This window comes from Neodiprion virginianus, chromosome 7 (assembly GCF_021901495.1).
Source record: "Neodiprion virginianus isolate iyNeoVirg1 chromosome 7, iyNeoVirg1.1, whole genome shotgun sequence".
In the NCBI taxonomy this organism is placed as follows: Eukaryota; Metazoa; Arthropoda; class Insecta; order Hymenoptera; family Diprionidae; genus Neodiprion; species Neodiprion virginianus.
In genome coordinates, this window is record NC_060883.1 from 19366989 (window position 1) to 19379536 (window position 12548).

The following is a 12548-nucleotide window of genomic DNA, read 5'->3' on the forward strand; positions in this document are numbered from 1 at the left end:
GCTTTCGAGAATGAAAATCGGATATACAGTACGATTATATCCACGACGAAAATAGATTGCTTCGACAATCTTCAATGCAACCGATATCAGTTTCACTTATCATTCCTGTTTCTTTTGTTTGATTTACTTTTCCACCGGACGGTACGCCTGATCCATCCTTAATATGGGATTGTCTTGCCCTTTTCTTTCACCCCTCGACGAGAAGAAAAAAAAAAAAATAAATAAATAAAAATAAAACAAGCCCCCGTCACGTTTTCTCCCCCATCTAAAATTAACAATAAATCTCCAAAGACCGTTATTATAAGCATAAATCAAATTGATTGCTGTTTTTGCGGATGGAGGGTAGAGATGCAAAATAAACATTTATTCTCGTTCGTTAGAACTGACCAAGCAGGAGTTTCGCTTCCTATGTAATACTCAGGGTGATTGATCTTTTCATGAAAAACGAAAACGAGTCAGCCACCCCTAAGGAATTGTCGAAAAATGTTTTTTAATCACGATATTAAACGCAACGAATTCCGCACTCATTCATCCCACGTTACGAATATTGTTTATTTTTTTTTTTTTTTTTTTTTTTTTATCAATACAATTAATCACTCCACGTGTGAGAATTCGTTATCATTAAACTAAATCGACGATCACACATCGTCGAATAATTTTCATTCGCACAGTTCGCGTTTGAGGAATTAAAACGAAAAACTGCAAAAAACAAGTTAAATCACAAACCGGCAAACTCGCAGAAATTTCACAAATTTATCGGAATAAATTTCCAAACACTCACACAACTATTGCATAATTATTTACAGGAGGTCCGAAAGCGCGATCAACTTTCACCTTCGAACAGTCGACAACGAAGCGCAATCATTTTAAAGAGATTAAATTCTAACCACAAGGGAATCAAAAATCAGCCAAAGGCGACCCAAAGATTAGATAAATTCAAGGCACTGTTCGCGGGCTTGAAAGCTTCGTTCCGTCGTTTCACTCCTTATTAAAAAAAAGTCCCGCAGGCTCCGTCGCGGTCCCGGCGGTTCGGCCAGGATAACTGGAGTCCCACGTGCCGGTGACACGGTTCGCATACCTTCGCCCCCAACCCGAGGATCATCGCCCCGAGGCGCATGCCTGACTCCCTGCCCCCGAACTCGGTTTGCGGTTTATCCCGGCCTCCTGCATCCGGAAGTCGCCCTCCCCCCCCCCCCCCCCCACCCCCCTTAACGTCTGCATTTAAGGGGCGGACGAGGGATCCCTTCCACCCCATTCCTCTCCCTATTCCGCCCCTTCTCTCAGCCGTCACTGACCTACCACTACGTTTCGCGATGCGGTTCAACTCGCCTACGGTAGGTACCCACCTATACCTGTAAGGGTGCCGCAAAATCGCGCGCTCGCCTGTGATTATACGAGGAAATAAATTGACTTCAGTCTCATTCCGATTCTCGGGTGCGGGTAAAAAATCAGAAGAACCAAAAATCGGAATGGTCAGAATTCCGAACGTTAATGTATCGAAAACTCACAATTGCGATAGAATAAAGTGGTGAATCTTCATTAAGCCAGAAATAATGGAAATAGAATATAAAAGTATCGAAATTTGAAGTTATAGCATTTAGAATACACAACTGGCGAAAATTCCGAAAGGCCGTTGGCAGAATAAGGAAAATGCGATTGCTCGCAAACACAAATAAATAACCTTTGGATGGATCGTGAAGTAGAATTTTCGTCTATTCGAATTCGTAGATGCGAAGGATCAAGAATCGGAACGGTTAGAACTCCGAGTAGTGATCTCGTAGAAGGCTCGGAATATAGAATTGCGGTATATCAGAATCGTCGGAACGAAGAGTCGCAATATATGAGAAGAGTCAGGCACATCGTCGGCCACACTCTAAAGGCCCAACCCAACAGCTTTAACGACTCAAAGTTGTCCGTTTGCGTCGCGTTCTTTCTTCTTTGTTAAGTATCGAGTAAAGAATTTGTTTGATTCTGTATACAAAACATTTTCCAAGTAAAAATAGATCAGTGGATAGACTCGGAATGTGAAATTCTGGTGGTGAGTCATCCATACGGTTACTTTCGGAATACCGAACTTTCTGAAACGTACGATTCTGAACAAAGACCCGTCTATATTCTGGATTTTTACTTTTATTTTTATAATATTTGGACATTTGAGAATATGAAAATTTCTACAAATTCGTTCTCTGGAACATCGACTCTATATGTTATTAAATTCTTCATCTCTGAATTCTTGGATTAACGTTTTCCGAAGCAAGTGTGTTCAGATAATAGAGCCCTCAAGTAGTAAATACATTTTAGGTAAGCTGCAGCTGTTTATCGGGCACCATTCGGGACTTAAAATTTCTGACAGTATCTGTTCTCTCATATTTTTTATTCGATATTATTAAATTCGGAATTCTGGCCATTCTGATTTTTGGTTTTTCTGATTTCGTACCCCCAGCCCTCGCTCGGAACTCGACCGCGTGTAATGAGGGATTTACAGAGGGAAATATACTCGCGGATTGAGATAGTTATACAGCGTGTAGCGTTTTGATTGATTTGGTCAAATATATCGAAAAGCAAAAGTGGGAGGGAAATAAATTCTTCTTCTATTTTTTTAAACCATTTTCGTTCTCATTCGTTGATTACTGAAAAGAACTGAATTAAGAAGACCTTCCTGACTGATTTTTTCACTTCTAGCTGTAACAGTCACGTGAACCAAGCCTCTAATTTTCTAGTTATTTGGTCTGAAAATAGAAAATAATCGTTTCGTAAGCATCAGTTGCGAGTTGTCTTTAGGTTAACCTAATCGATTTATCTGTCGAAGGGAAAAACGAGAGAATGTATTTGAAGCTGTTATTTATACGGGATCTGTTAAGCCTAAGATAATATAACATAGGTACGATGTTTCTGTTTCAGATTAGCGGTATTTTTACATCGCTCGTCTTATCGTAAGCTACTGGATAAAAATTTGCATTAGGAATTACATTTTTCCCGATTCACGGAAATGAAAATCGCCGATCATATTGCGAAACGATATATTATACTTATCGTGATAATAACCGCCTGACAAAGTTCAGTCATTGTTGGAAATAAATTCCTCACTCTTTGTATTCAAATGCGAAATATTTGATACGATATATGTATATTAAAGAAAATTGTCATGGGAGTAAAATGGTGTAAAGTGAACTGGATTTAGGGTCGTGTAAGAAAATTAATACGCGCCTTTTTTATTTCAACCTAATGAATGAGTCGTAACTCGCGTAAAAAAATTACGTGACCTGGAAGAATCTGGAGCGCTTTAACGCTAATTGAAAATTCGATAAGGAACGAAGAAGAAACAAGCAATAAGAAATGCCCGAAAGTCACGTACGATGACGAGTGGTGAAATTTTTGGTTAAACTTAATCTCGATCCTTCACTGGCATTACGTAAGAAAGTGTTTACGCGGAGTGATAATCCGTCAATTAGTGATCCTGATTGATTTCATCGATCCAATCGCCGCGTTTCTGACTGCAAAAAACTTCGAAAACATCAGGTGGCTACGCGATAATTTCCCCGACTTCTGTTGACCTTCAAATCGACACCTTCATCCATAATTCGCCGCAGAGCGCGTTGCGATTTTACGATCTCGTGAATCTTGGCTCGTAAATAGACCCACACAGCACTAAAATTCTCAAATGCTTCGCTGCCACTGCCGGATTGACGATTCTTTTTCGTCTCTTACCCTTCACCTTTTTCCCTGAAATGTTGACCCTGAAAATTCAAAGTGAACGTGGAAAGAAACAGGATGCTGAAATGACGGTGTAACGGTTAATTCCGATCGGTTTTTTTTGCATTGTTTTTCTTGCTGGGAATTCCATTCGGACTTTTATACTGTATTTTGCGGATTAGTCCTGCCAATTTTTTCAGTGTACACGATTTTTCGTACAATCGGTCAAAATTTTTCTCAATTGTGTGCTTTATTTTATTAAACGCATATTAAACGCAGTTTTCACAGTTTTTTCAAGCTTCGAATGAAACGGGATTCCTGCGAAAATTCTATCGCAGAAATTTTCATCGATCAAGTTATAAATCAGTAAGAACATTAAGAGACGGTCAAAATTTTTTTGAATTACCAAACTTTGAGGAGCAATTGCAGCGAATTTTTTTCCTTAGTTTTTTAAATAAGGAAAAAGAAGAATGCTGAGTTTTTTGCAGAAATATTCCCCGAAACTCCTAGCTGAAAGAATATTTCCGAGGAATTTTAACCGACATTTTTCTGAAAAGATATACTCGTACGAGTAACTTTCAGAGAAAAACTTTACCAAGGTATTTTCATAATGAAGTCTGTATCTAGATATAACGTTGTTGTTTCTGAAATTGTTCAAAGTAGTGGAATGAAAGTAGAAGACAGAGAAAAAACATACACACACACATACACGGGATTATAACTCTTTCTGGAGTGACGTTGTATTAAATATTTATATCATACGAACGAACAGGAGGAGATGGGGAAAAAGAGCATAAAAACCAGTAGCAAATAGAAGGGTTCATAAAATTTCAAAGCTTTTTAATTTTTGTGTCGCAGCGGAGAGAATTTTCTGAAAGATGTCAACGTTCGGCTCGAAAATCGCAAGTTTGAATTTCGTTAATGTATCTTACGATTTTATTGAAAAGAAAAAGAAAAAAAAAATGTCAATCAACGTATCGAACAATGATTTTGCCACAACGAGCGTGTCCCGAACGAATCAAAGCATATCAAGATAACCGAGTATGGTTTCGGTCCTGTTAACAAGTTCGCTCGCAAACCTCGTTGCGGAATAATCCGTGGTAACGTCGCGCATCAGTGAATCACAGTCCAAGTGTCTGTCGTCGCACAGCCTGTGATGATGCTTGAGAACATCGCGGGGTGAAAAATGATGGGCGCGCCTCGTGGCGGGTCGGAGAGTGTCGAGGGCGTAGTGATTGTGGACGGTAAGTGCGCGCCGCGTCGAAACGAAGCTTTTGACGGCGTCGCCCTCTGGTGAGACGGCGCCTGCGCGTCGCGTGTCTAGGTAGGGGGCGCCACTGCGCGGCGAGGCCGGCTGAAGCTCCGTGAAGAAGTAAGCGTTGCGGACGGCGTACGAAGCGAAGTCGCGGAAGGCGGCGCCGAGCCGCTTCTCTTCGTCCTCGATCAGCCGAGCCCAGCTATCGACGTGGGCGGGAACAATGGACTCGTCCAGGTCGAGAGGAACGACAAAATCGGCCTCCTGGAGACTGTCGTAGAAGCAGTGGTTGTAGGGGACCAGTTCCAACCGCCGTTTGAGCCACACGTCACCTTCCAGAAGTCTTCGTCGGTGCTCCACCTCGTTCGGCAGGCTTCCAGGCAGTGTAAGGTTCGCCCACCGGACGACGTTCGATCTTTCGAAGACACGCAGAGCCCGCAAAACGTTCTCGTGGACGTGAAAGACGTAGAAGTAGATCCTTTCCGCGCCCAGGATTCGGTTAAGCTCGACAAACGATACCAGCTTCGCCGAAACGTCCTCCTCGAAGTCCAGTCCCTTCACGCATACCGTGAATCGTCGACCCCGGTCCTTCTCCCGCTCTTCCCTCAAACGCACCCCAACGCTCTGACTAACTTCCCCGGCACACGCCGATCCCACCACCGTCACTCGAATCGGACGCGGAGACGAATTACGGGGCAGTGGACACGTGATCAGCACGCCCGTGTACGTCTCCGATACACCGCCCCACTGGTCCAGCCAGATATCAGAGACCAGGGCCTCCATTGACACCGTACGCAACTGGCCATCCTCATCTAGCCTGAAAGAAAAAGAAATTCGATAGGGACTTGTGATGGACAGACGTAAGGGTGGTTCGTTTGTTAACTTCTTTTCTAAGCTGTGACTCGAAAAATTGCTGTGAAATAAAATGAATCACCCGAATAGATGATTGTATTCTTCAGAGGGATGCTCACCTTTCCCATTTTGATTCACAAGTTAATTTGAATACCTTCTGTCGATAAGAAAAGGTTCGCAAATAACCAACTGTTATGGTACAACTGAAAGATACTTATAGTTTAATTGTTGAACTTGGCTCTGAAATTAATCGAAATACTTTTCACACGATACATCGGAACCGTTTACATGATTTTGGTTAAATTTGGTAAGCTGTAAGAGAGACTCCAGTGTCGACTTTTGAAGAGTATAATTTGGTGTCACTTCAACACTGTATACTGTCAGTCCAACACTGTTTGGTGTGAAATTTCGGAATTCACTACGAAAGATAGGTATCCTATATCAATGGTCCACACCGGCCAGTTTTGGTCAGTTTTGACACCAACATTGTTTACCATGTACACATTCTATTCTAATTTCGCAGGAACTGGAATGACCGATGTCCGAACCAGATACTTTGACAATGATTCGTGAATCAAAGGTGTGTTAAAGAAAAATACCTACTGTAATAACATTAGAATTTTCAATTTCAAAGATAACCAAGAGTTTCTTGAAGTACCTTTTTTTATGTTCTCCATTACGGACTATATCATGATAACTCGAATCATGCAGACTCATCAAGAATTCTTTCACCTACGGAAGGTGTAGAAACGTAAACAACTATACAGGCCATTTATCAAGTTCCAAGACTTGTACTAAAAATAATACCACGCACATTTCTCCTGCTCGTAATCGTTACTCATTCACCAACCTTCACGTACCAATACTAGTATGCCAAATGAACTCCAACAAAGCGTGACCACGCTTCAAGAATCGCCAGAGCGGTCGAACTACAGAAAATTTAACAAGTTCTTAAACTCATACACTGTACCCATAGCGAGGCGCACAAATCTACTCACCAAACCGTGCAGTAGATCAAGTTCTCCAGGGGCCTGCTCCTGACAGCAATGACCCTGAGGTTAGGGTAGGCAGTGACTCGCTGGTCGAGGTGAGCACTGAATAGGAAGAGCTGACCATCGAGAGTCTCGAGCCAATTGGGCGACGCCGATGGTGATGGAAGGCCCCGGAGCGAGAGGCTGGGGCCGGTGGGACAGTCGGTTGAGGGCCGGTAGTCGAGGGCCAGTCTGCGGGCCCAGGAATAGGCGACGACGCTTTGGGTGCCCGGAGGCTCTCCGCCTGGAATAAGGTCAGTGGTCAGTGAGGCTGGTGCGTGTACACACTCCAAGGTGAGCTGGGCGTCAAGACGAGGCCAGCTGTCCTGGGACCAGTAGGTCCAAATGCTGGTAGCCTCCCAGCGCAATCGATGATAGACTCGAGTCCTGGCGAGGAGGTGGAGTCCCTAATGATATGCCAATACGCTGTGTGATGGGGCTTTGAGAACGAGTTCTCTCTCAAGATTAATTGCAGACCTGCGGCCGACCGACGCGCCTAGCTTCACTCCAGTTTCACTTTTTACATATGCAGCTTCCGGCCGTCCGAGTCAATCATTTCATCCTCTCTGTTCCGCGAGCCAGCTCTTAATCGGGAACACTAATTGCCTCTACGGACTTATTCGCTACTAGCTGATAATCATCATTATCATTGAAGTTTCTCCCTCTCGACGTTGGCTATTGTCGAATCGACGGAAAGTGCGGGTTCAAAGTGCCACCAGATCGAGTGACGGTTCCCATAGATTTTCACTGGGTTCCGAATACTTCAACGACTGATGATTACCAACCCGACCAATCTCTCTCAACCCAAAATATCGAGAATATAAGGTAAGTGTACCGGTTATTAACCCTGCCCCAATTATTGAACTTTTCTGGTTGTATCTGCGGAATCCTCAGTTCTAAAATGACCGAAAAATAAATTTGTAGTGTCTAACCCTCTAGCAACTGGATTTAGTCATAGAGAAATTCACAATTTGTGCTGTAGATTCATAACGTTGAAAAATGGAAGGGTCAATAATTCGGTCTAAACGTGGTAATAACTGGTACACTTACCTCGGTGAACACTATTTCGCCTCGCTAATTTGAACACTTTCGTATCATGAAACGGGTAGTTTGTTTTCGAGCAAAAGATAGTGAGTGTCGAACCGCCAGTCAACCGATTGCGGGCACCCAGATTTCTCGAGTAAAACGAGCCGAACAATGGAACTCACAGAGTGAATGACGCGGGATTTTAACCCAGTACAGATCTCGCATTTTCATTGGATGGTCGATTATGCTTGCCTCGACTTCAGGAAATTTTCCCAGGGAAATATTGAGAAGCAAAGGACTGAAACACCGAGATCAAGGAGAGGGTTTAAACGAGTTCGAATTTTATTCCGTACATCTGCTTCAGCAAATGATATGGATACAATGAAATGAGAGGTCCGCTTGAAAGTGTTCCAGTACTTTGACCGTTCATTATCGATTCCCAACGGTTTTCATGGTGCCGTAATAATGAAGTTGAGACTTGGTAGTCCGATAGCAAACTTATGTATCAAGAATGCTAATAAGCACTAGGTCATCCACGATCGGATGATAATTTATTGCGAACACAACGCTCCGCTACTCTTCGACTAGCGATTGCGGTTAGATGAGTGTTCAGGCTTACGCGGGGTGAATTTTTAATGCATAATGCACGCCTTCGGCCGCAACTCGATTGTCTCAGACAACGAGGATCTAGTTTCTACTTTCCCAGACGAAATTACGACCCCGGACTGTATCGCGTATTATACATACTGACGTTCAGGAGTGTCGAGGAGTAATTTCTCAAAACGAGTAACGGCTCTCTCGAACGATATCAATCTCTTCTCGTCTGACGCGAATATTATACTCGACGTTCATTCAACAACTACTCGACATTAAAATTTTTTGACGCGCGCGCCAATTTGTCTTGAGAGACCGCGGTTTTGCACCGCAGTTCTTTCACTCCGCCTTTGAGTTAATGTGTGTAATACAGTCTTTTCACGACACGCATAACTCTCTTTCTATCTCTTTCTCTCTCTCCACACCCTGCAAAACCCGAGGTGGAAATTCTTTCCGACAACCATCTGCACAACTCGTGGGTACTGGTGACGACGAAGAGACGCAATTAACGTCAAAATGACCAAGCTGAATGATACGTTCACGTACACGGCGCGAGATTGATCTCGCGGCAGTTTATAACAAGACCGGAACACCTGGAATGTCGAGTATTGCTCTCGACCAAAGTAGCTGGTTTCATCATCTGGGAAAAGGAAATACGAATCCAGAGGGAAATAACGGAAAACGGAACCATAGAGACTACCCAAGGAGACCGAACTCCATGTAAACAAATAGCTGTCCGGAATAAGATGCACCGAAGACAGTGGATTGAGTATCAAGTGGCAGTGATAATTTTCTACGAATCATATTGCAAGGTTATAGATTAGTCGATCTTGGACATCCCTGCAACCAATGACACTTCGTTGCAAAGGGAACACTAGCGATGGTAATGGTACTAAAAATGAACCCAATGTGTACGATTGCTGTGACAAGTTTTGTCAATACACCCATTTGAGTTCGGTATCCTTGCGTAGTCTTCGTGAACGGAACCTTGAATCGCAGACAAAAGACTCCAAACAACGAATTCCGGGCCACTAAATCGATTCGCTTCCTCCATCTTGCTCAAACCCAAATTGCTATAACTCGTGCAATTATAATGCAATGATCTACTGTTCGAAAGGACAGTAATTCAATGCTAAGCTGAACACTGCAGTACCAAAAGACACGAAGAATAGAAAAATCGTTCAAGTCCCGATGTCCTACTTCCGGATAATTGATTCGAGGGAATTTAACCTCGGGGTTGGACAAGGCGGCGCTGTTATTTCAGCGTGGCTCGATAATGTGCGTTGGAGTGTTGATCGAGCCCGTGTATTAGGTGAGTGTCGACTCTCGGCCCAATTAAAACAATATGGATAAATCTGCTTACCGAGGGTGGATGGCGGGTCGGGTAAGGGTTCTTGGAGCTGGGGCGGCAGGTCGACGAAGGCGAGGGCGTAGATAGCGGTGACTAGAACCGCGGCGAGGCCGAATCTGCATAATCTCCTTGTACCGGGGACCGGCATTATATTGTCTCTCGGACAATCTCTTCGTTTGCTATTCACGGACAAACAGCTCGCTCGTCCCTCTTGGTCCCGCCCAAAGGGAGACTCGCTGGGTCATCCGTTCGCCGTCAAAGTTCCTGCGAATGAAATGCAACAAGGAAATTGTTAGCGATTGGTCAAAGTCCGAAGCTGCGAAGGGAATTTCCGGTTCGAATTACGGTCCGGATTCACTAACGGGAATGAGAGCTCATCTGGCTAACCGGTGACGTGATTGTGTCTTTTAACGTTAATGTATAAACGACGCACGAGCTCTCGGGCTGATGTTGAAGACGTAATCTCGCGACATCCCACACGGATCACGCCAACTGTACCAAATGCCCACGCGGTTTTCAACCTCTCTCGTTCTGTTTCTCTTTCTCTCTTACCGTGGGCATCGCCTCACCCACGCTAATCCAAAGTTTACGCAATCCTCGATCCTCTCGGTCCATAAATGGACCATGGATCTCAGCCCACGACAGTTCGATGTAACGTATTTCAAGCTCGTTATGCGACGATACCAAAACGCGATACCCCATTTTTCGACATTTCCCGCCGCTGTAAGTGAATCGCAATCGAAGACTCCAATGGAACAGAGAATTTTGGCTCGAGAAGTCTTTTCACTGGTTTATGCAGAATTCAAAAGTATCTCATGGTCACGTTCAAATAATCATGTATTATTCAATATACAGGATGAGGAAGCAGGAAAAGTTCGGAAGAAACGTAAAATTCCCCGCTCTTTTCAATTCTGACACAAAAAATGGGGGATAACATGTTGAAGGTCAAAGTTTATCTCAAAACGATCTTGAAGATGAGGTTCAAAGTCAAATCAATGGTTACCATTGAATCCCTTGTCAAAAATGACTTGGGATTTAACATTGATAATTTTTTATTCAATTTTTTTCTTCCACCGAACCCTGCGATGTTTCCTAGAAGTTTCCATACTTTTTTCTCACCCTGTGTAAGGTTTCGTTATTTTAAAACAAAACAGATCGAAACCCTGACGGATTCAGATAAAAACTGTACTTCTAGTGGTAGATTAAAAATTCAACGATTCTAATCATCTGCATAAAAGCAGCTTTAAATGCAGCTTTCATCAAAGTCCCAATCCAGGCTTCCAAGACTAACCTACGATGCGGGCAGGCGTTCGAGTGAAACGTTTCGTACGTAACATCTGGTGACACAAGGTTGCGTTTCGATAGTCCGGACATTTCGCGACCGGATATGCAGTACGGATTTTCCTCTAAATTTTCGTTGAACACTTGCGGAATCCGCGCCGCTGCATCGGCACATGACGCCGACGTTACGTCGACGATAAACGGAAGTTCTCGACGAAGATAAACTGCCTTTCCTCGGAGTTTGACACCCGGTTGTTTACATGGCTCGTCACTTCGCACGTGGACCTTCGGCACAGTGACGAGGTAGCCGCAGTCCGGCTTGCGCGAGAGTCGAAGGCAGACTGCCGTCAAGGCCGAGGTTTCGCGTTCCCTACCCTCTGCCTCCGGAGGATCTACCTCTACTCACCTTTTACCTCTCTCTACGTGTGGCTGGCTCTTTCACAGAGAGAACCTTTCATTGCCGACTCTACGTTCGGCTAGATAGGAAGGAACAGTGCAGTCGGCGTGCATCACCTGCTCGCAAAAACATCCACGTTTCTCTTTCTCCGGTTTTATTTTCTTCTCTTATTCGTTACTTTTTATCAAGGTTTTTCTCCGTCAGAGACCAACTCACGCTTCAAGCTGCAATTTCACGCCGAGGTTCGTTCATCCGTCGAACGCGGTTTTTCTCCATCCGCGTACGATGATCATCGATTTCGCAATTTGTTACGCACTATTGTGTTTCGTCACGTTCTTAAACTGATTTTGAATCGATTTTTCAAACCGTTTGGATCTCTGTAGTGTTGGACTCACTTGGTTTCAAGTTTGTAAAATAAATAAATAGCATCTGTTGGAAATTTTTTTTTAATTTTTTTTCCACAATTCTCAAGCAGAGCCAACAGATTACAAAACATTCTGTAATGATGAAAAAATTTTCTGTTAAAATTGACAAGATGTGACAGTTTTCAAAATTTTATTTTACCATTTTGATATCTGAAGTATACGTCAATCGAAAATTGGAAAATGATATTCGGGTCGAAAATGAATCGATTCGCGGCAAGAGGTTGTACCGTTTAATTAAGCCTCTGATTTCTGGTGTGCAATTATCTGGGTCAAATCGTCACCGAGTGTAATGTTCGTTACTAAGATCATCAAGCGTATCATGCGGAAGTACGAAAGAGCCAGAAGGCATTTTAAGTACATGCACGGATATTTATCGCAAATAGTGCCGAATAAACGAGGATCATTAGCTTGACTGACTAAGTTGAGTTGCACTGCATAACTGCTCGGTGAGCCTGGACGAAAAGCTGCGCAGTATAAAACTTATACCTAACTCGACAGTTTATAGTTGAAACTGATTAGCTCGAGGCACGAACAGTTATCCATTAAAATTTCTACTGGAAGCGAGTTAAGTGCATGTGATTGAAGTTCTTAGCAGACGGTCGGAAAATGCGCTTCGAGAGAAAAGTTGCAGGCAAATCGGATC

The 12548-nt window shown here is 43.5% G+C and overlaps 1 protein-coding gene across 2 annotated transcripts; it reads right to left on the minus strand.

Annotated features, from left to right (window-relative positions):
* Positions 1 to 4516: 4516 nt before the first annotated feature.
* Positions 4517 to 11419, minus strand: LOC124308896 (uncharacterized). Of its 2 annotated transcripts, none has more exons than XM_046772055.1 (4): positions 11094 to 11419; positions 9815 to 10066; positions 6799 to 7075; positions 4517 to 5765 (listed from the first exon to the last, which is right to left on the minus strand). In XM_046772055.1, exons 2-4 carry the CDS (start codon positions 9948 to 9950, stop codon positions 4712 to 4714), a joined length of 1467 nt encoding a protein of 488 aa, XP_046628011.1. In that variant the 5' UTR covers positions 9951 to 10066; positions 11094 to 11419; the 3' UTR covers positions 4517 to 4711. The 2 variants fall into 2 exon arrangements, with proteins under 2 accessions (XP_046628011.1, XP_046628012.1); XM_046772056.1 differs by lacking the exon at positions 11094 to 11419 and adding an exon at positions 10165 to 10277.
* Between the last annotated feature and the right edge of the window lie 1129 nt (positions 11420 to 12548).